This window comes from Nicrophorus vespilloides, unplaced genomic scaffold, assembly GCF_001412225.1.
Source record: "Nicrophorus vespilloides isolate i.1.1-1 unplaced genomic scaffold, Nicve_v1.0, whole genome shotgun sequence".
Lineage (NCBI taxonomy): Eukaryota > Metazoa > Arthropoda > Insecta > Coleoptera > Silphidae > Nicrophorus > Nicrophorus vespilloides.
Genome location: NW_017100112.1, coordinates 169388 through 189904, shown reverse-complemented (window position 1 = coordinate 189904; position 20517 = coordinate 169388). Strand labels below are relative to the sequence as shown.

The 20517-nt window shown below is 34.5% G+C and overlaps 7 protein-coding genes across 9 annotated transcripts; 5 read left to right on the top strand and 2 right to left on the bottom strand.

Moving 5' to 3' along the window:
• Window positions 1-1533: 1533 nt before the first annotated feature.
• LOC108568631 (peroxisomal membrane protein PEX13) lies at window positions 1534-5865 on the top strand. Of its 2 annotated transcripts, XM_017929833.1 has the most exons (5): window positions 1534-1657; window positions 1850-2020; window positions 2121-2325; window positions 2398-2813; window positions 5222-5865. In XM_017929833.1, the coding sequence occupies exons 2-5, from the start codon at window positions 1858-1860 to the stop codon at window positions 5716-5718; spliced, it is 1281 nt and encodes a 426-aa protein (XP_017785322.1). In that variant the 5' UTR covers window positions 1534-1657; window positions 1850-1857; the 3' UTR covers window positions 5719-5865. The 2 variants fall into 2 exon arrangements, with proteins under 2 accessions (XP_017785322.1, XP_017785321.1); XM_017929832.1 differs by lacking the exon at window positions 1534-1657 and having other exon boundaries at window positions 1666-2020.
• Window positions 2932-4927, top strand: LOC108568630 (probable ATP-dependent RNA helicase DDX52). The gene has a single exon (XM_017929831.1). It carries the CDS (start codon window positions 3098-3100, stop codon window positions 4880-4882), a length of 1785 nt encoding a protein of 594 aa, XP_017785320.1. The 5' UTR covers window positions 2932-3097; the 3' UTR covers window positions 4883-4927.
• Window positions 5866-6068: 203 nt separating the features above from the next.
• LOC108568590 lies at window positions 6069-7670 on the bottom strand. Its single transcript, XM_017929771.1, has 4 exons — window positions 7560-7670; window positions 6535-7504; window positions 6317-6478; window positions 6069-6257 (listed from the first exon to the last, which is right to left on the bottom strand). The coding sequence occupies exons 1-4, from the start codon at window positions 7583-7585 to the stop codon at window positions 6129-6131; spliced, it is 1287 nt and encodes a 428-aa protein (XP_017785260.1). The 5' UTR covers window positions 7586-7670; the 3' UTR covers window positions 6069-6128.
• A 157-nt stretch (window positions 7671-7827) lies between these two features.
• On the bottom strand, window positions 7828-9290 carry LOC108568651 (putative gustatory receptor 28b). 2 transcript variants are annotated; one of them, XM_017929858.1, is made up of 4 exons: window positions 8271-9290; window positions 8145-8216; window positions 8006-8095; window positions 7828-7951 (listed from the first exon to the last, which is right to left on the bottom strand). In XM_017929858.1, the coding sequence occupies exons 1-4, from the start codon at window positions 9159-9161 to the stop codon at window positions 7892-7894; spliced, it is 1113 nt and encodes a 370-aa protein (XP_017785347.1). In that variant the 5' UTR covers window positions 9162-9290; the 3' UTR covers window positions 7828-7891. The 2 variants fall into 2 exon arrangements, with proteins under 2 accessions (XP_017785347.1, XP_017785348.1); XM_017929859.1 differs by having other exon boundaries at window positions 7874-7951; window positions 8006-8076; window positions 8271-9289.
• An 80-nt stretch (window positions 9291-9370) lies between these two features.
• LOC108568652 lies at window positions 9371-10416 on the top strand. The gene is made up of 2 exons (XM_017929860.1): window positions 9371-10257; window positions 10311-10416. Exons 1-2 carry the CDS (start codon window positions 9376-9378, stop codon window positions 10398-10400), a joined length of 972 nt encoding a protein of 323 aa, XP_017785349.1. The 5' UTR covers window positions 9371-9375; the 3' UTR covers window positions 10401-10416.
• A 474-nt stretch (window positions 10417-10890) lies between these two features.
• On the top strand, window positions 10891-12465 carry LOC108568649 (putative gustatory receptor 28b). Its single transcript, XM_017929857.1, has 6 exons — window positions 10891-11121; window positions 11177-11422; window positions 11473-11993; window positions 12047-12112; window positions 12171-12260; window positions 12312-12465. The coding sequence occupies exons 1-6, from the start codon at window positions 10908-10910 to the stop codon at window positions 12396-12398; spliced, it is 1224 nt and encodes a 407-aa protein (XP_017785346.1). The 5' UTR covers window positions 10891-10907; the 3' UTR covers window positions 12399-12465.
• Window positions 12466-14865: 2400 nt separating this feature from the next.
• LOC108568648 lies at window positions 14866-17961 on the top strand. The gene is made up of 2 exons (XM_017929856.1): window positions 14866-16133; window positions 17418-17961. The coding sequence occupies exons 1-2, from the start codon at window positions 15397-15399 to the stop codon at window positions 17461-17463; spliced, it is 783 nt and encodes a 260-aa protein (XP_017785345.1). The 5' UTR covers window positions 14866-15396; the 3' UTR covers window positions 17464-17961.
• Window positions 17962-20517: the final 2556 nt, after the last annotated feature.

The following is a 20517-nucleotide window of genomic DNA, read 5'->3' as shown; positions in this document are numbered from 1 at the left end:
AAATACGAGGAGGAAGAGACTTCTGGAAGATGTTATGAAGAATGAATGCATGTCAGCGCCAGTCTACACAATCAACGCAGGTTCTTCCAAAGGCGATGGTTATATGAGTTTCATGACGCGAGTGGACGTGGAGAGTAAAAAGAGGAAAAAGCTACATTTGATCATTAAATGCGCACCAAAGACGGAGCTCTTTAGGTCTTTCATACGCACTACTTCCCTGCGTGAACACAGAGTCCCTCGTACTACACAGAGATTTTCCCTGCCATGGTAGAGTTCCAGAAGGAGATGAACATCGTGGATAGCTTTAGCTCTATTACTAAATACTATGAATTAGTGCAGAAGGAGCTTCTCGTGATAGAAATCATACGTGAACGCAGTTTCCAACTTTGGGAACGCAAAATGCAGTTAGACGATGATAATTTTCAAGGAATACGACAAAGTTCACTCAATCTCATTCGCTCTTCAGCACTACCGCTTAGAAAAGTCTTCATCTTCAGCTTCGACTTTTTTACTGTCAAGCTTAGACCAACTTCACGAACTCTGCCAAGATGTCGAGATTAAACGTGATATATTCCACTTGAAATGCAACATATTATAAATAATAAGGGTAATAGGTAATGCAGCGTAAGTAATAAATACAATATAAAGATAAACAATATATTTGAATGTATCCAAACAAACCCACAGATATCTGCTTACTAGACTTAAAGCTGGTCAGAAAAGGTTCTCCTGTTCTGGATCTCTCTTATTTCTTCTATGCAGTTCCCCCAAAACACCTATTGAACAAACTCGAGGGCTATCTAAAACTCAGTTCTATTACTCAGTTCTCACCAAACAGCTTAAGAACTTCAGCATCGACGTTGCGGATGTAATGTCATTAGATGATCTCAAGTCCGACTGGAAGACCTTCTGTAAATTCTGATATCTGATGTCAGTAATGGTTATTAAGAGCTCTTTAATTGAAATCGATGACGAGGAAATGTCCATATCGAAGAGCTATCAACGAAAATACAAGAACCAAGATCTAATCAACTTAAGATTCAAAGATTTAACCGACCATCTGCTTGAAAATGGCTTCCTTCGTTTCCATTATTAAACAAGACACAAAAGTGTATTACTAATGTTAATGTAGTTCAGTGCTTCGTTTACTAAATTACATTTTTTAATATAATTTTCCTAGTAGAGACTTTTCTTAGAGGAAACAAGCTGGTAAAAGGAAAAAAAAATAATTTTCCAATACACATAAATAAAAACGAATTATCCATCATCACAAGACAATCAACTTTAAATTAAATCATTTTAAAGAATTGTAAGTTATCCATGTATTATTATTGACTTTATCAACATTATCTAATTTTAATAAATGTGTGCTTATAACCAAATATTTTGCGATATACGAAAACATAATTTACTAGTAGAGTAATATTTCTTAATTCCAATTTAAACCATTTAAAAATTCTAGGAAGAATGGTGATAAATGATTAAAAACAGGCAACCAATTGTACATGAAATAATCAATTATCAATATCTTTCTGCTCTGATTGCTAGCTAGCTACGCAATTGTTCATGAAATATTACGTAGTTTCCGATTTAATCGAAAAAATAACCAATCAGCAACAAATTTTAAAGTGTTTTATCTATGCATCAAATATAGTTGGTAATTCCAATTTCTCTTTCTGTCGGATTTCTCATTTTCATTGTGTCAAGAATAAAATTGTCGAGAACTTTGACATTTATTTGATATGTAAATAGTATTTACAAAGGCAATTAAAATCAGTGGCTAAGCACTTCAAACAACTATTATAAGTTGTTTCTTTTTAATTGTGATGTTTAAGTGAAGGATTTACAGGATAGTTAATGAACATGTCCACTCCAAGTAAACCATGGGAGATGAACTCCCTGCAGAACAACAGACAAATTCCACAGGGTTCAACATATTCAACTCGGAGTACACCTATGTTACCACCGAGGCCACAAAGCCTTTCATATGGTGGCATGAATTCATATTCCCCTTACTCTAGTAAGTTATTGAATTGAACTTTGCACTCTCTTTATTCTATTAATACAATACTCCATTATGATGAATTATTGAACAATGGATTAATTTCATGTATCATTAGGTTATGGAGGTATGCCCTATAGGAGTTCTCTATATGGAGGTGGATATGGCAGTGGATATGGTACTGGATATGGTGGTGGATATAGCAGCTATGGTGGAGGATATGGTGGTTACGGATCATACAATAGTGGATATGGAATGTATGGTATGAATTCTGGATATGGAACCATGGGACACAATGGAATGGGAGATGATGCAGAAAGGAGGTAAATTATTGCAATATTTAAATCCTTTATTTTCTTGCATTGCAACAGACATATTAATTAATTGTATTTTAGATTTATCCAATATGCTGAGGAGAGTTCTCGAAATGCATTTAGTAATGTGGAAAATATTGTGAGAGCATTTAATAGTATGGCAATGATGCTGGACAATACATTTTTTGCAATGACTAGTTCATTCAGAGCTGTGCTTGGAGTGGCAGACAATTTTGGACGATTACGTTCAATGTTTGGGCACGTTTTTCATGCATTGAACATCTTCAGACTGATAAAATGGTTTTATGTGAAATTCCTTGGCATGGCTGGTTATAAAGTCCTGCAGGAGAGCAAATCCAATGCCTGGAAGGAAGCCATGAATGGAGCAGCTGCAGAGGCTGGTGAATCTACTGGCTCAAGTTGGCCAACAATTGCATTTCTTGGAGTTCTCCTCTCTGCTCCATATCTTATCAGCAAGTTTCTCCCAAAATATGAAGGTAAGCACATTTAGAAATTAAGTAATTCTTAAATGCTTCATCTCGGTATTTCGACATGAATTGAACAAATTAATTTAATTAATTTTCCGGGTAAAAGTCCATTTCATAAATTAAAAATCGTTATCACTAAGTATATTTTTATGTTGGTATTTTATATTTTTTAAATTTTGCCATTGGTAACACTGATTCTGACAAAGAAAGCATGTTTCTAACCTCCAAAACTTGTACCAGTTGTATTATTGGTGTTTGAGTATTGACTACATGCAATAGTGTTTAAATTAGCCATGGATGCTGAAGACATATTTAAAAAGTTTAGCAGGGGTGCAAAATTTACCAAGAGGAAACTACCAAAGGTATCTTTACAACCGCTCAAAGTTGACAAGGAGGTGACAATACCAATTAAACAAGAATATAAAGAAATTCTTAAAGAAGATTCTGAGAATGAAGACACCACACTAACTTTACTTGGTAATATGACTACAACACAGACCAAAGGCAAAAAAAGAAAAGCTACATCTGTATTAGAGGCTGAACGTAAAAGTAAATTGCTTGTACAAGAGAGCGAGAATCAATTTAGGAATGAACTTCAAATATCAGTGCATGGTAAAGATATTCCAGCAGCAGCGAAAAGTTTTGAGGACTTGGATATCAATCAAGATTTGAAGAAGAATTTTGAAAAATGTGGTTATAAAGAGCCAACACCAGTCCAAAAGCAAGCAATTCCTATTATGTTAAAGAATAGGCAGATCTTAGGTTGTGCTCCTACTGGTTCAGGAAAAACTGCAGCCTTTCTTGTGCCCATAATTGAAACTTTGAAAGGTCCTGAAAAGGTTGGTGTGCGTGCCCTGATTTTATCCCCAACCAGAGAATTAGCCAAGCAGACAGTCAATGAATGCATGAGGCTATCTGAAGGGCGATCTCTCAGAGTGCAGTTAATAACAAAGGCCACTGAGGATAAGTTTAAAAAGTGTGATATTTTAGTTACTACACCAAATCGTTTATGCTACTTGCTCAAGAGTGACCCACCAGCAATAAGTTTGAGTTTTGTAGAGTGGGTGGTTGTTGATGAAGCTGATAAATTCTTTGAAGAAGTTGGCAGAAGTTTCAAGGATCAACTAGATGAAATTTTAATGGCTTGCACAAATTCAAATAGGAAAATAGCCATGTTTAGTGCAACTTATACTCCAGCTGTGGCCAAATGGTCACTAAAGAATATGGATGGAGTGATCAGGATGTTGGTGGGAGCCAAAAATTCTGCCACAGATTTGGTTGATCAAAAGTTGCTTTTTGTTGGCAGTGAAGCTGGTAAAATGATTGAATTTAGGAACATGATACATAAAGGTTTTACACCGCCCGTACTTGTGTTTGTGCAGAGCAAAGAAAGAGCAAAGCAACTTTTCTCTGAGTTGGTTTATGATGGAATCAATGTTGATGCTATCCATGCGGATCGGACGGAAACTCAACGACAAAATACCGTGAGGAGCTTCAGGGAGGGCAAAATTTGGGTGTTGATATGTACTGAATTGATGGCCAGGGGTATCGATTTCAAAGGTGTGAATTTAGTGATTAATTATGACTTTCCACCATCCTCCATCTCTTATGTGCATCGTGTGGGCAGAGCCGGAAGGGCTGGACGCAAAGGCGAGGCTGTCACATATTTCACATTAGATGATACTGTTAATCTAAAGAGCATAGCTCATGTTATAAAACAATCTGGATGCGAGATTCCCGACTACATGAATAAACTAAAGAAACATAAGAAGAACGAGAAGAAGATGCTGATGCGCAGGGCACCGAACAGGGACGATATCCTGACCATGCCTTACGACGATCGGTTAAGAATCGACCGAAAAATGGGCAAGGAGCGCATGAAGCACACTTTGAAGCACGTCGAAGCTAAGGAGAAGAAGGAACACGAGAAAGAGGAGGCCATGAAGGCGAAGAAAAAGAACGGAGACGGTGAAAAGAAGAAACACGCGAAGAAGCCAGAGCATAATAAGAAACCGATGAAGAAGGTACGCGACAGAAATCTGACCAAGAAGAAGAAGTTCACCAAGAAAGGAAAATAAGTTATGTTAAACTTATTTGATGTAATAAATATATTTTTAAGATTATTTTTTATTTCTTTTATTTACACATTGTTATATCTTAGATTTTAATGTTATGGTTTAATTTATATGATATAATATAAATAAATAAAATTTGAAGAGATTTCGGTAAAATTACTTAAACCCTTAAGTATTTATTTAGAGAAAACGTTTTTTTCATTTCTGTATTTTCAAAGTATCTCATATACACATTCTGACTTAATTTAAGCATGACTGTTTCAATTTTCTTATTTTGATGTAAAATTCAGAATAGCAAGAGTTTTCCACATGCAATCAAACTAATTTCTTCATAATTTGCAGATAAACTTAATCCTGAGATGTGGAAAACAACAGGGGTACAGGCAAAGGCTGCATTCGATTTTGCAGCGAGTTCAGGCAACGAACTTTCATTGAATGTGAACGATGAAATCGTTCTTGCACCACAGAGCGTCCAGACGGAGATGAAATTGAACAATTCTGGATGGGCTTATGCTACTTGCAACGGCCGCAGCGGCGTTATCCCCTTGAATTACATTGTAATCAAGAAGAAATCAGCGGACGGGACTTATGCACCAATGGTTAGGAAACCCCAGAAGCGAGTCAGTTTTGGTGAAAATCAAATATTTGAGGACAGCCGTAGAATCTTCGACGAGATTAATAAACCCGCACCACCGAAATCTGAAGAACCTGTTGCAAACGTTGAAATTGATGATAACGTGAAACCTGTACAAGAAGAGTCATCCGTTTCAGCCGAGCACGAAAGCAGCAGTATCATAAATTCTAGTCCAAATCTCAATGAAGACGCATCTCAAAAATAATATGTTGTACCTGGTGATTTTGTGTGCTTTTACGTACATGTTCATTTTGTCTACTGAGGTAATAATGGTTTATTAATTGGTTCACACAGGCATTGTTCCACTTAATTATCTTTTAAGTGTTAAGAATAAATAAACAATTGTATATTGGTTGACAGACATTGTTTTTATATATATAAATATTTTTAATTTTATACACTTTTATTATTTTATATACAATTACTTGGAAATGGAACTTTAGTTTATTCTTCATTCCTAAAATAATCGACAATAATCCACCATTATAAATGTTTATTAGTTGAAGAAATACCAGCAAATTTTAAAATTAATCATTTATTATTCAAAGACTTGCGTATATCCGAATATGTTATGATTATTATTTTCGGAGATTTATGAATATTCTATTATCTGATCTATATAGTATTGATTAATGGTTGACTAATGGCGGGTTTCATCCTAGGATCAAAATTTTTATCAACTGCAAAGGAAAATCCGGATGACTGTATGAAGAAGACCAAATAGGAAGTAACCTCATTGGCGATCTGAAATATTTATTGTAACTAGCCAATAGAAATAACTTTCATAATAGATATGTACTCACTGCAGACATCAGCTCCCAATCGAGTATAAAAATGCCGGCTGCGGAGAAAAAGAGTTCCGTCTGTTTGATTTGAAGGGCAAATAGCTTCACCGGTTCCATAAGCTCGTTACGATTATTAGTTTGTAGGTAAAAACGCTGCACCAAATAGCCAGCTCGCATGCTCTAAAACCATAAGAAATCATACAACAGCGAATATTTAAACTAAGTAAAACAATTACCTCGCGCTTAACAATGTCGCAGAAGTAGAAAACAAAGTAAAATTGAGATATTGCTACTACGTAGACGTAGCAGAGAGATCTAATGATTGATAGGGCGATGTAAGAACTGCTGTAACCTTCGTCGTTGGTCAATGTAACAAATATTCCATAAGCCAACGCCAATTGCTCCACCAAACCGGTGATGATGGCCATGCATTGGAACAGTCCGTACTTATCGATCAGGTCTCTGCAGACAGCACACAGATCCTCGTGCAACAGCCTTACCATCGTCAAAGTATTTCTCACGTGCTGGCTTTTGTACCAAGTTGTCTTATAATCCTCGACCAAAAGGAACATCGTTTTTTCGTTCTGTTTATTATAGAAATTGACTACAATGAGGTTGAGGAACTTGAAGCGCCAATAGCAAAAGTTAACGATCGTCACGTACTGCAACACCACGCACTTTCGCAGTACGAAACCAATTAGGAAACATATGTTGTAGCCCTGTACGTATCCAAACTCTTTGATGCTGTATCCAATTTCTGATAGCAGGAAGGTAATGCTTAGCAGAAGGTGCATGAAAAACACTCGGATATTTTTCAAGGATTTTCCATTGCTGTTAGCCATTCTTCCGAAATACTTCAAGCAGGATAAATCGAAATTGTGCAGGCTCTGCAAGTAGTCGAACACTGATGCTCGATATTTCCTCGTCGAGTTTAAGGTCACCAGGACCAGGATAGTGTTGAAGAAGAGCACAGCTCTGTCCATGTTTAAGGAGATCAAACTTCCACCTATCGGATGCAACGTTTCGACATCGACGAATGCCAGATACGAGGTGTATATGTACGCAGCAGTCAAGATCAACAATCCGATTCTATGGAAACCTGATGGTGCTTCCTGTTTCTTCAGCGAAGGTGGACCTAGCAAGAGACACTTCGACAAAAAGTAGACAGATTTATATTGGCGAAACACGTTTTCCTTCACCAAACGCCTACAAAAACAATCATTTGTTAATAGTCCCTTTACCGTCACCGTTTACCTTATACTTATTTTTTGTTGATTTAAATTCCATCGTTGTTACTCTCACAAATTTATTTACAAAATTGAGTATAATATTCACTCGGATCGATTATAATATCTAAATCGTCATCTACGCGTTTTATTAGAAGCGTTTACTTCAACATCAAATATTCAATTATTACCGTTCCATCTATTAATATTAGATTTGTCTTTTCGGGACAATTACATGTTTTTACTGATTTATTTTTGTGGAATTAACAATACAATAAGAATTAATACTTTAATTCACCTCAAGTCTATATTTTTATTTAGTTTACATTATAAAATCTATTTTTCTTAACTACTCAACTAATACTTATTATCTTGAAATATCATATTGTATATAAACTATAGCGTAAGCCGACGCAGCCATCACCATCTGCAAAGAGGTCATTCAAAATTAATATTATATAAAAAATAATATATATATTACCTGGTATATCAAATAATAATCTAAATGAAAGATACCAAGTGGAGCGAATTCGACGAGTTGATGCAGCATTTCTAAAGAATGAGTGTATATCTTAAACAAATGATTGTAAAATTAATTCTGAATAATTTTGTAAACTTACATTTGCATCTTCGTCCTGCGTGAATTCAAATTTTGCCCGAAGAGCGTGTATGATGATAGGAGTTTTCTCTGCCTAAAAAGCTAAAGTTTTAAGAAAAGAAATAATTTCAAAGTGTAAAATAATTACAGTTCGTTTGGTCTTGGCGCAAACATTGACTAGCATGTAGATCTCGACGATTTCTGTGATTATATAGAATATGGGTGTACCAAATTTGAAGGCGCTAGTTGTATCTTGTCGCTTCGTTAATAAATTGTACAAGAAATACAGTTGGAAAAGAAATCGTATGAAGGAGCACGAAACAGAGATGAAGATCTGACAGCCGAAAGCGGTATTCAGAAGTCGAAGACAATGGCATAAGCGAAAATGTAGCTTACACAGCTTGTTCATTTCATAACCGGTGCATCTAGTCTTCAATTTTCGATTGATTGCTCGGAATCTGTCCAACACGCAATTCACAGGCGCCACGTATTGGAACTTGACCAAACTCATCATATATACGGCAACGACCAGAGTGACCTGCTGGATCACGTCCAACTTGATGGTGTTAGCGCTGAAAATCGCCCTCAGTATGATGGAGATGGCAATAGAGCACAAGATGATGATGTTGTCACGATAATTCTTTCCATAATCAATGCTTATTTCCATCATCCTGAGAGCGTAATCTATGTCGACCATTTGTCGTATTGTTCTTGTAATCATGTGTCGAAATCTGAAACCCACGCAGGGGAAGATCATGGTTTGCATTAGAGCGATTGAAGACGCGTACACCAGAATCTCTTTAGGTATAATATCCTGGGTCATCTCGTTTATGTACAGGTAATATAAGGTGTACACGGTAAAGAAGAGGTACAGTCCTGTATAACCGATTACGTAAACGTAATCATACAATTTCCAATATTTGGGCTTCTTCAGTTGCAACGTCTTTTTGGGTAACAATCCGATCACAGCGCTCATCTCGGTGATCGGTTTCAAAGATCCATACAATTTAGCCTCGAGTTGATCCTTCGTCGGTAACATTTTATCGAATGCAACCTAATCAATCAAACCACCATGCCGAAGCTTTTATCCTAATCAAAAACAATTTAGATAAAGTCAATCGATTCGTATTGAAACGCTATCATACTCTACTACACATTTTATAATTAAGTTTTAATTGCGCTCTTCGCATTAATCAACACGTCAGAAGCGATATTTAAAGCTTGATTTTTCCGATCGAATACCAAAAACAGCGATGACTTCACGCGATAAATACTTGAATCTCCTGTATTACTCCGTAGGACCAACTTATTACATCTCTCGCGCTCTCGGCTTGTTGCCTGTGAGAGTTGTACGAACGAAGAATCAAATTAGGATTACCTCCAGTCACGACTTCCTTTACTTCGGCTTCTTCCTGCTCACCTACTTATTCCTATCTTCGTACACGATTTTCGCACTCATATCCGATGAGCATAACTATAAAGAAATACCCAAAGGTTTCTTATTTGTGATCAGCGTCATGATCTTAACTTCGCAAATCATCACCGTGATTATGGCGTATGTGATGAGAAAGCCTTTACTCAATATGATTGAGCGCTTCGCCGAAATTGACATGCATTTTGGAATGTATAATATTAAAATGGATTACAAGACTGCTCTGATGAAAAATCGCGTCGCTGTTGGTTGGCTTACGTGCTCCGTGCTCATTAGATCGGCATTCACGCTGCAGAACGTCAGCGTGGATTTCATTCAGCAGTATGCCGTGTTCGCTGCGAGCTTCATGAAGAGTCAACTGAAGTATCTGTTCATTATTTTCGTTGAAGCTCTATACGTGAGGCTGAGCAGGTTGAATGAGAGTATAGCTGCTGGTGGAGACATGAAGGCTCTCAGCTTGTTGCACTTCAAGCTGTGCAACTGCTGCAGCATTTTGATACACATCTTCGGTCTGCAAATGGTGATGGCCGTCGGCGTTTCAGCAGCAAATGTTATCTTCCAGAACTACTTTCTTTACAGAATGTGCACGACAAGTAACTGCAAGGAACACTTTTACATGATTGGAGCTCCATTGTTTTGGATTCTGGACGAGATGCTGGAAATTGGGTTGCTCGTGAAGTTCTGCAGTAGAACTGCTAACGTGGTTAGTTGCGATAAATTCGAATTGAATATGTTAATGCAATAACATCATTTCAGGCCAATTATACACCGGTACTGCTACACGAGATGAGAAACCGCACACCTCATGATGATGATCTAGCGCGAGAAGTACTCGTATTCATATAGTTATTTCTTGTTAATCAAATTTGAGAATTTTCAGGTACACGCGCTGTCCATTCAATTCCTCCATCAAAAGATGAAGTTCACCGCTTTGGGTTTCTTTCCCTTAGATCACAACTTAATATTCGAAGTAAGAAACGCACTCACTTTAAATAAATACATCTTATTATCCTCATTGCAGATTATTACTTCGGTCATTTCCTTGTTGACCTTCCTAATACAATATGACATGACTGTAAACATACAGCATTAAATTTGATTAGAAAAAATAAAAACTTAATTACACTTTGCAATTTGTATTAGTGCGCTGAATAATAAATAGCGAGCAGTTCGTAGTCTTTAAAGTAAAATGAAAAACGATTTGAAGCAAATAAAGAAAATTAACCGCTTGGGGATAGATTGATATCACTTAGTGCAAGTTCTGATTGGAAACAGTTAAATCCACGTAATGACCACAGCGTCTCGTAATAATCATTAGGCTGAGTGATCTGTGTATAAGTCATCAAGAGCGCGATGTTATCGAGTATCATGTTGGTTTTGAAGGAGCTTTGGAAACGCGTTACGAGATGCGACGACATTTACGACGTTCTCTTCCCTCTGCATTTGGCGACGAAACCGTTTGCAATCAGTCCACACAGCATGATCATGGATCACCTGAAGAAAAGGAAATATTCAGTTTCCATCCTTGGTAGTTGCTACAGTTTAGTTTCCATTATGCTCTTCACAGGTATGATTTTTGCTAGAACAATTAAACAAGAATTAATGTTTTTGTATTTTAACAGCTTATTACGTGTTCGCTGTCGAAGAACGTAATAGAATAAGTTACCAAGAGACCAATAAGATCACCAATGCCATCGACGCTTACCAGCTTTATGGAGCGGTAATCGTGATGATACTGGCTGTTGTTTTGAATGGTTTAAGACAGAATACTTTGATCGAAGCAGTTTCGAAAATAGATGATATCGATGCCGAATTCGCACACAATCGCATTAGTATCGAATACAAGACTAGCCGAAATTACATTGCTGGTAAGTAATTAAAGAGTGAAATTATATTTGTATAATACCTCTTGTTGTAGTTTACGTGTATTGCATTCAATTGCTCTTCATTGGGCTGGAGTACATGAACTGCAGCATGTTCCTGCGGCAGATCTTCACGCTTTCCGATATGTGCTTGCTGATGTGCTATCTACCATTACTGGTAAACGGTTTCGTCGAATGCCAATTCATAATCTATCTGCTGCTGCTGCGTCAGAGGTTCTCGATTATTAACCACGAACTTGAGTGCCTGAGCAACGTGGTTTTGATTGGTGGGAAAGGTGTTAACAGATTAATCACTCTGAGAAGAATGCACGAAGATCTCTGCATCTCTAGTCGCATGATCAACGAAACGTTCGCACTGCAGATCCTCATCATCATCGGAAACACCTTTGTCAGCTTCACAACGCACGCATATTACTGTTTCGATGGTTTCGTAAGAATTTCTCTAGAGGAACCGGACAAGAATGTTTACAATACTGCAACCACCGCAGCGTGGACTCTCTTCAAGCTATTGCAACTCTTTGCGGTGACCTTTGTCTGCACATCTTTAACAAATGAAGTAAATAAGTTTACTATTAACACAACTGCAACTACATTTACCATAAATTTCAGGCGAATAGTGCGAAGAATTTCATTTACAAAATTGATCGTTCACGTAACCAGAACATTTCAGCACAAGTATGTTAGTCAATGAAGTTTACATCCTGTAAACTAAAAAGAACTTATTTTCCTGCAGATCACTATCTTCAGCAAGCAGATTATCCATTGGGACTTCAAAATTTGCGCTTTCGGTTTCTTCAATCTGGATTTAACATTATTTTATTCGGTATGAATTATTAATGGTCTTCATTATTTTCTATTGAAATGATTATTCTAGGCTGTAGCATCTGCAACAGCATATCTCTTCATCCTCTTGCAATTGGATATAGCCAACAGACAACCAGAAAATACTATTATTCAATAGACCATGCTTTTTTTTAAGAAGAACCAACAAACTTTACTTACCTTTAGTTTATTTTTAAGAAAAAGTCTAGCCAATGCAATTTAAGAATATGCTTAATACTAAGAAAATAAAATTGTAGATATGAATGCTATTGCAAAACTTTGTAATACTATAGGAAGGATTAAACACAAACGAGTTATATATGTTAAAAAAAGTAGTTTATTCAAAATATTTATTAATTATTTGTAGTATATTTTAATAGTATATCTGGATTATAATGATTAAATACAAACGAGTTATATAGTTTAAAAAAATAGTTTAATTATTTGAAAATAGAATATTGTAATGAAATTGACTAAGGAAGAAAGTTTCAACACAAATGTGTGAAGCTTTAACCCACCCACCTCCACTTCCTTTTTTAACTGCACAAGATTTTAAAATAAAAATGAATTTAAATAAAATGTGATTATTGTGCACTTCTGTAACTGAACAAGAAACCAAATCCAAACATTATCAAGCTTATAATAAAAGACACAGACGCTTACCAATTTATACCTTCTGTAAAAAATGCATAGAATTATTCAACATCCACAAAAGCATGAAGTAAAATAAAGTTGATAGGCAAGTTAGCGAAACCTTACAAACTAAACTTAAAACTAATTTTCAATAGATTGGAAAGAGTTGGGGTATGCTGTTAGGTCAGGTATTTTTCCAATAGCAATCACCAGAAATAAAATTCCAGATCTCTTTCGAGAATCAAGACTTTTCTTCCTGCAGATTTATTGGTGGATGTTTCTTTTTGATTCCCGGGTGTGCGGTCCGATTCAACGGCCAAAAATAAGATATTCATCACAACTAAAAATCCATTTTAGGATTAATACAGACTTTTAATTGTGCAGAATTGAGTGTACCAATCCAGAGCTAACCACTTTTGATGGAAAACACCTGAGATGATCACTAAGCTGTGTTTGTTTTAATTCATCACCAATAAAATTACTGCAACATAGGTCGAAGCAATTTTATTGCTGCAGAATGTTTAGATGGGCTGATTCTAATACTCGTAATAAAACCAGCAAGATAGATTCATCAGGGGTAAAAGCCCACTTTGATCGTTTTTCACGTATGGACTTTTACTCCTGCAGAACAAGATGTGTGTTTCAGCTGCATTGCACTGCAGCAAAAACGATGGAAATAAAATTTCCAAATTCACCAGGACTAAAAACCTTTTACGTTATTCACGAATAAGCTTTTAATCCTGCAGAACAGATTTTGAATGTTTGCTGTCCTCACAATTTCTGGTGAGAACATCAAAACATTATGGAATTTACTAGATCATAGGCTTAGACTGCATTACCATGTTTCAGGCACTGCAGCCAAAATGGTGGAAATAAAAATTTCCAGATTCACCAGAACTAAAAACCTTTGCCGTTATTCACGAATAAGCTTTTAATCCTGCAGAACAGGTGTGGGTTTTGGATGTCCTCAAAATTTCTGATGAGAACACCACAAAACATTAAGGAATTCACCAGAGATAGAAGCCCAGGGTCGGTAAATTTGGACTTCTATTTCTGCAGAAAACCAATTGTTTTTTCGATGCGGCGTCTCGAAGTTCGACGAATCTTGAAGATCTCGATGATATGAAGAATCGTAGATGCATATACATTTATATTACAGAATAAAAACTATGATTTCGGTGCCCAACAACTTCATTTGCCCTCACTAGGCTATGAATATTAAATCGATTCCAAGCAACTGGCATTAAGCTCGCAAACGGCCGTGCCTTTATAATTTTGAATAGATACTTGTGCAGTTTTACTTACGCTTGATAATATTACAGATTAGTCTCACCTGTAGGATCGCAACCAACTTGCAACTTGTTGTTCGTTTCAGAAGCGGCACAATAATGGCGTCGTTGCGGTAAACCCACGCCGACCTAAGCTTCGCTTTTTTGTTTACGCTGTCAGCGCCCGTAACTATGGAACGGTACATAGTCAAACTACACCTTCATCTGTTCGCAACCAGATGGCGCCACAGAAAAATATAAGTTTTAAAATTCATGCACATTTAAATTAGAAGTACTTGGCACGTTATTCAACATTATTCAGATCGCGACTGGCGTAATGCGTCGACAGAATGTAGCTAAATGGTAGAGGCTCTTTCAAGAGTGAAGAAGCAAGAGGAAAGAAAAAAAGTTATTTAACTGTTACCAAGTACTAGTACTTCTACAAGTTCCTGTACGCATATTCTGAAGATATTGAAACTTGTCAAAATAGTTACGTATTCAGTGAATAGTAATAATAAATGAGTAATAGGGCTGAAATCATTGGATCAATAATGATGTTTAATAATAATAATTAATAAGTATTATATAAATTTTAAAATAAATTTAACATCAAAGTTTCTAAGCATTTCAATAATTGAATGTTTATTAAAAGCCACAAGACATAATTGTTAATTCGCAAATAACTTATTATATATAAATACGGGTTTTTATTGTAAATAATTAAATACATATATATTAGTTATTGCGTGTGATTATGATCAAATTAGGTGTCTGCATTATCATTTATAAATCATAATGAATAACTATTTTTTTTACATAAAAAAATATAATGATCTGATTGCCGTTTCGAAACAAATAACACATCATTAGTACTATACTCGTGTCCGTAAAATATAGGTCTCTCTCTTGAGAGAACTTTCAAAATCATAATGGGATCTATTTTGCGTGTGTACATACTGAACAGTCCATAAAGTGGAAAGCGATAATGAAACAAACATACGTTTAATTATTAATACGTTCGTGCAATAATCGCTTCAGTTGCGTTTTGGACATTGTGCAGACGCGTTTGAGAAGCAAAAATGCAATTTATTCTACCGTCAGGTAAATATACATTGATAAATCTGCATTTTTTTTTAACAACAATCGTTTTTAGAATTCCCTAATCGCGAGGCGGCGCTGAGTCGACGAAATGCAAAGAACTTGGCTTCTAATAGAATAATAATTAAGTTTCTGCTGATGTTCTCGCAAATAGTCGGAGTCTGTACAATATCCTTGTCTTTGCAGAGGAAACGTCTGCATGTTATACACAACGCCGTTCTACTTTTAGTTTTCGTAGGCCTCTCGATTTATTCTTTCAGCGCTGAAAAAACGGTGGACCACACCAAAGCGCCGAACGTATCAATATTCCGCGAAATCGTTAATCGCTATCTGTACTTTCTGCTCGGCATCATGTTCATTGCTATGGGTTATTTCAGAGCAAATAAACTAATCAGCTTCTTCAAATTGATCTTCGAAGCGGACAGGGAACTGTTAAAGATCAGCCAGTTCAGCGATGAGGCATCCAAGAAGTATCTGATCGCTCTGAATGTTATTGGTTTCGGGCTTTGCCTTGCGATTTTGGGAATAGCGTTGGTTACAGAAGAGCTGGTTCTGGCTTTGGTGCATTTCCTGTTCGTTTCGGTGGTCCTGGCCACGTTGGGGCCTTTAATAGGGGGGTTGCAACTGTTACGAAAGAGGTTCGAATGCATAAATTCAGTTTTATCGAACAGAGCTTTTCGTAATTACAACAACGAGAAGACGATCGTGACAGTTGGGGATAAGTATCGAATAATCGCGACTTGCCATGACAGGCTTTGCGATGCTGCGGAGGCTTTGAATTCTTGTTATACTATTCAGTTGCTTGGTTACTTTACTCTTGTCTTCTTGGGAACACTTTTCGCGGTCTTCGGAGATTTTCGAGTGTTCTTTGGCACCGAGGAAGAACAGGATGATGGTGCTGCTATTTTGTTCCTGAGGAACAGCTACATGAGCGTCTACATGGTGCTGTTCAGCATTTCTATCCTGACTGCATGCTCCACAACTTGCGATGAGGTGAGTTCTTACATTTGTTTCCTAACATTCAATGAAATTTCAAATATTCCAACAATGATAAAATACAAAAAACGAACAAGATTATGTTTGAATTCATTAAAATACATATGCAAAACATTACTCATATATTAATTATTAAAGTCCATGATACAAGCATCATTATTAACGTTTCCTTAATGATTTAGTTAATTTTAATAAAATTCAAATCAAACTTGAGTTCCTCACAATCGAACATCAATAACATCTATTTTTAAATTTAGCAGCATTAACTTCCATTTTTAATAACTCTTCTCTCTGGAGAATTTCTTCACCAGTTCATTAACTTGAAATTATCATATTTCTTATTTCCATACTTCAATTCTTATAAAAAAAAATGAAAATAAATAATATAGACTATTTCATATACACTTATGTATATGAAATTATCTAATATTTAATTAAATATTTAATATAAATTCACCTTAATTTAAATTAAATATATAGATGTTTTGATATAAATGATTTCTTGTATTTGTTTAATTTTAATAATTCTAATTTCTTCAGATTTTAATTTCAATTTGTATTTCTAATCAATATATTTCTTTTTGTATTATTATATTAAAAACTATAAATATTGTCTTAGGGTTTAGGATTAAGAAAGGTAAATAATTACACTGCAATGTTGTTAAAAAGAACTAAGAGTAATTTATTATTATTTGTTGTAAATTGTAAACAAGGTTACAATTTTCTGTTTTCATTTCTTTTTTTGGTTTCCACTTTTGCCTCATTTTCCTTCCTTCAGTTGAAAATTATCCCAGAAGCATAGAATTTCCTCAAATTACACCTAAAATGGTTACTGCCTATAATAAATATGTACAGATTATTTAGTACGTTTACAACAATTATCAATAAAGATCAAATAATCAAATAATAACAGTAAAACGATCTCAAAATAAACATATAAATAAAAGGAAGAAGTGAATGCAATATAGAATTGCTTGTCACTTTGCCCACCCTCCTCCACTTCCTTTTTTCTTCTTGCGCTTACCGATAATTGAATGATGTGCGCAGAGAATCGAACACATCATCCAATTAAGGGAGCTCGCGAAATTTAGAAATGAAATGAAATGAAAACCTCACCAAACAAATCCAGTGCAGCAGTGAAAGAGATACATGTTATAGGTTACAATGAGATACATTTTATGGTTACAAATTCACATCTTGAAGAAGTAGAGAGTTATAGTAGTAGTATTGTAGTATATAAATAATGAATTAGTTTAAATTACAACATCACATTTTTGTAGATTGCATTTGCGATTACATTAGTAATAAAATAGACGCTTAAATTACAAAAAAATGTTTAAAACATATAAATAGTAGGCTGAAATAAAATTAGATTTGTTAGTTGGCTGAAAAGAACAGACTAATTTCATTTATAATCGAATCGAAGTGTCCCGATTATACATGAAATTTATGTCTGAAAAATGTTGTTTTTTTGTTGTTGACATTCTCAATTTAGAGTTCAGTTCTCCGCAATACATGTAACATATTAAGAATATATTCAACGTATTGCAAAGAATCGCTAGAAGGGTGGAAAAAATGGAAATGGTAGAAAATAATAAGTAAATAAAAAAAATTAATTTGAGAGATTTAATTGATTCAGTGCAAAGAAAAAACATGGCCACTTAACTTTAACATTGGTTGCATGTATTCTAAATCCAAATTATGAAACAAAAAAAAAGAGAACTAGTTTTCAAAAATCGTCCAAAACCAAGCATTATTAATATTCATCATCAAGTCAGAACGAAAAAATAACAATAACTAGTGACGACAAGTGTTAGTTCTAAGCGTTAAACAAATTAGCGGAACAAATCATAATAATAAATAAATATGTAATAAAATATGTAATTTGGAATCTCTACTTACTGCCAGTAAATACGTGATATCCGCTTTGTTTTCTTTTAAATTTGCTTTGCAAACTAATCTCGTGGTAAAACTTAAGAATTAAAAATGAAAGCAGTCGTTGCATTTGATTAAGTTGAAGCAAACATTCTCAAATTACATGATTTCACTTTGATTGACTTATTATCAAGCATTATTTAGTTTAATCGATAAGACTAAGTGATTGATTTTTAGAGAATCTCTGAAGTTGAAGTGTTTACAGTTTTGTAAATTCATGTAATCAACTTAAAAGCGTATTATAATAGAAACAAATGAATTCTAGAATGTAAAAGTCGTAATTAGTTTTAAATAACTGTTGTTTTACGTGCAGTGTTTATTCATTTCCATTGAATTTAATGTCTTTTTTTCTTAATTTTATGGTTTATTTAATTAATTTATCAACTTATCTTAATATATTTTTTGCGATATTTCCTGAAAAAAAAAATCAATTTAAAAGAATTTGACTAAGTCTTTTTGACATACAATTTGGAATATTAAGAAATAAGGTCGCTTTGCCCACCCACCTCCGCTTCCTTTTTTTGTGTGTAATATATAGTATTTTTGATAATTGAAATATTGATTTTAGAAAAAGCCACAGCCATAAGCTTACAATAATTGTTGCAATCGATTGTCTCATACTGTATTTTAAGTGTATAAAGTTGCAAGATTTTAAGTAATCTTTTGTGTAACAGGAGACAAGTGTAGCAATTTAAATGTTCTTGTTTTTTTTTTTCAATAACGTATTATGTTTTTTTTCTTAGCATGTGATTTATTTATGTAATATTGTTATATCTTAAGTCGTGATGAGTTTTCTATAATTGTTGTTTGATTTTCGTTTATCTGTTGATATTCTGTAGATTATTGGACTGAAGTAATCCAGATTCATATTTCAAGTAACTTTAAATGGTGTATATTTAGTACACATCTGATTGCAATAAATTAGTATTTGAAAAAATAATATATCGATTCATCATATTTTGTAAAGATTACATAATGAAATATGGTAATCATCTTTTTATATAATATTGATTATTCAATAGTTTTCCAACATTTATTTAGTCTTTTATACATATTTATTGTTTAATTTCCACAAATGTCATTTAATGATCATTGGATTTACCATATTTATTTTTCGATAATGTTTTGCGAATGTAAGTGCATGTATTTACCATTAAAATTGTATCATTTATTGAAATTTTAACAAGAATCTGTAATTCTTAACGATTTCCACAAATGTAGCTTATGTCTTATACATACTACAATTTCTTCTTTTTGTTTGTTGGTGATATTAATAGAAATAACATTTCACGATCTATATAGATTTATTGGTTTTTCTGTATTTTTTTTTACGAGAATTGCGAAGGTATGTGCATGTATTTACTATTAAAATTGTATCATAATATACATAAATTTCATCGCTTAAGTCAAGACAGTTGCGAAATTTCGCATTTTATTTGTCATTGAGATTTCTTTATATTTTAAGTTTCATAACTTTTTGTTCGTTTCTTTTCTTAATCAATTGATGCTGCATAAATTGTTTTCTTAAATACAATTCAAATTTATAACCATTTTTATTGGTACTTTCGACCAAATCGCAAAAGACCGAAGTCATGGTTTTTGTTGTGTTAATGCGGTTTATTTTCTTCTCGACTTATCGAATGACGTTCATGAAGAGCGGATTTCCTATTCTTCGCAGTGGACAACAGTGATAATTCAAAAATCTTCTCCGTATTCAATTTTATCATCTTCTTAAAAGCTGTAAAATCCTTCAAATCTCCGCTTGGAGACATCCGTGCAGATTTTCCTATTCATAATTATAAATATTTATTTACATTTCTCCAATCGATGATCTCAATTTTATTTAATTAATATACATTTGTTTCTTCTACATTTTTTTCTTCATTGTCGGTGCTTCTTGGATTGTTGTTGTTGTGATTGTAGGAAAAGTTGTTTCTTGAGTAGCGGTCGTTGTTAATTAATGAATTAATTAGAGAAGAGGTCGTCTACGAGAAATAAGCTGAAGCTTTAGTGGACAATAAATACACGAAAAAAAGTACAGAAAATGCAATAGATAAAGTGCGGAGCCTAAGTGTATTAATTAAATCCGAGCAAACTAATGACGATCATCGAAACGCACTTTACTTTAATTGTCATTATAGAACACTGATTAACTTAAGTATCTTCACAAAACGAAAACATCAAAATCCTTCATCGAAATCCATCTTCGTCCCATTCAGTTGATCCTTAATTCTTCGTTCCTCTTGCTCATTTATTCGAATCTCGGTAGTAAAACAAACAAAAAATATATCTAAGAACGCACACACATAAACATGCAAGTTACTGTTT

Excerpts from the sequence above, each read along its gene's own strand:
- LOC108568631 (XM_017929833.1), top strand. The coding sequence starts at position 1,858 with ATGAACATGTCCACTCCAAGTAAACCATGGGAGATGAACTCCCTGCAG. Across the intron at positions 2,021-2,120 it reads TTCATATTCCCCTTACTCTA|GTTATGGAGGTATGCCCTAT; the intron begins GTAAGTTATTGA and ends ATGTATCATTAG. Across the intron at positions 2,326-2,397 it reads GGAGATGATGCAGAAAGGAG|ATTTATCCAATATGCTGAGG; the intron begins GTAAATTATTGC and ends ATTGTATTTTAG.
- LOC108568630 (XM_017929831.1), top strand. The coding sequence starts at position 3,098 with ATGGATGCTGAAGACATATTTAAAAAGTTTAGCAGGGGTGCAAAATTT.
- LOC108568590 (XM_017929771.1), bottom strand. The coding sequence starts at position 7,585 with ATGGAATTTAAATCAACAAAAAATAA. Across the intron at positions 6,479-6,534 it reads GCGACATTGTTAAGCGCGAG|AGCATGCGAGCTGGCTATTT; the intron begins GTAATTGTTTTA and ends TTATGGTTTTAG. Across the intron at positions 6,258-6,316 it reads ATTGGGAGCTGATGTCTGCA|ATCGCCAATGAGGTTACTTC; the intron begins GTGAGTACATAT and ends TAAATATTTCAG.
- LOC108568651 (XM_017929858.1), bottom strand. The coding sequence starts at position 9,161 with ATGTTACCGACGAAGGATCAACTCGAGGCTAAATTGTATGGATCTTTG. Across the intron at positions 8,096-8,144 it reads CGCAGGACGAAGATGCAAAT|ATATACACTCATTCTTTAGA; the intron begins GTAAGTTTACAA and ends CATTTGTTTAAG. Across the intron at positions 7,952-8,005 it reads ATTATTATTTGATATACCAG|ATGGTGATGGCTGCGTCGGC; the intron begins GTAATATATATA and ends ACCTCTTTGCAG.
- LOC108568652 (XM_017929860.1), top strand. The coding sequence starts at position 9,376 with ATGACTTCACGCGATAAATACTTGAATCTCCTGTATTACTCCGTAGGA. Across the intron at positions 10,258-10,310 it reads GCAGTAGAACTGCTAACGTG|GCCAATTATACACCGGTACT; the intron begins GTTAGTTGCGAT and ends ACATCATTTCAG.
- LOC108568649 (XM_017929857.1), top strand. The coding sequence starts at position 10,908 with ATGTTATCGAGTATCATGTTGGTTTTGAAGGAGCTTTGGAAACGCGTT. Across the intron at positions 11,994-12,046 it reads GCACATCTTTAACAAATGAA|GCGAATAGTGCGAAGAATTT; the intron begins GTAAATAAGTTT and ends CATAAATTTCAG. Across the intron at positions 12,113-12,170 it reads ACCAGAACATTTCAGCACAA|ATCACTATCTTCAGCAAGCA; the intron begins GTATGTTAGTCA and ends ATTTTCCTGCAG.
- LOC108568648 (XM_017929856.1), top strand. The coding sequence starts at position 15,397 with ATGTTCTCGCAAATAGTCGGAGTCTGTACAATATCCTTGTCTTTGCAG. Across the intron at positions 16,134-17,417 it reads TTTCGAGTGTTCTTTGGCAC|AATGAGATACATTTTATGGT; the intron begins CGAGGAAGAACA and ends GTTATAGGTTAC.